General features: G+C 68.0%; 1 protein-coding gene across 1 annotated transcript in view; it reads left to right on the forward strand.

Annotated features, from left to right (window-relative positions):
- Positions 1 to 332: 332 nt before the first annotated feature.
- The window catches only part of MNEG_13833 (hypothetical protein), a gene marked incomplete at both ends in the record, with an annotated part of 1,058 nt that continues 815 nt past the window's right edge, over positions 333 to 575 (forward strand). Inside the window, one exon of the mRNA XM_014037694.1 lies at positions 333 to 449. Coding sequence (XP_013893148.1) covers positions 333 to 449 — 117 coding nt within the window. The remainder of the gene's footprint in view (positions 450 to 575) is intronic.

The following is a 575-nucleotide window of genomic DNA, read 5'->3' on the forward strand; positions in this document are numbered from 1 at the left end:
CGCGCAGCCTATCGGCCATCATCGACAACCAGATCTTCTGCGTCCACGGCGGCCTGTCGCCCACCATCACAACCTTGGACCAGATCAGGACCATTGACCGCAAGCAGGAGGTGCGCGCATCAGCCGGCTGAACCCCCAACTCGTTTGTCGCCCTCGTCTCGCGTTGTTGCCAGGCAGGGTCCCAACACATTAAGATTCCAGGAGCTTCGGCAATCCTGGCTGTGGGAATGCCGGCCGGAGGTCAGTGTGCACGCGCCCCCAAAGCTGCCTCAGGACGGCGCCCTACCCCCTACCCCTCTCCCACCGTTAAAAAGGTCCCTCACGACGGCGCCATGTGTGACCTGCTGTGGAGTGACCCCGAGGACATCGAGGGCTGGGGCCTCAGCCCCCGCGGCGCGGGCTACCTCTTTGGCGGCGACGTCTGCGGCCAGTTCAACCAGGCCAACAAGGTGGGAACGCGCGGCGGCGCGCCCCGCCTCGGACTGCCGCGGCGGCCGCCGGCCGTGGACTGCAGTCCGGCGCACGCCGCGCCGACGGCCGCGTGGTTAGGCGCGCCTGCCCGTTCTGCAGCGATG

This window comes from Monoraphidium neglectum, assembly GCF_000611645.1.
Source record: "Monoraphidium neglectum strain SAG 48.87 unplaced genomic scaffold scaffold04077, whole genome shotgun sequence".
NCBI classification, from domain to species: Eukaryota; Viridiplantae; Chlorophyta; class Chlorophyceae; order Sphaeropleales; family Selenastraceae; genus Monoraphidium; species Monoraphidium neglectum.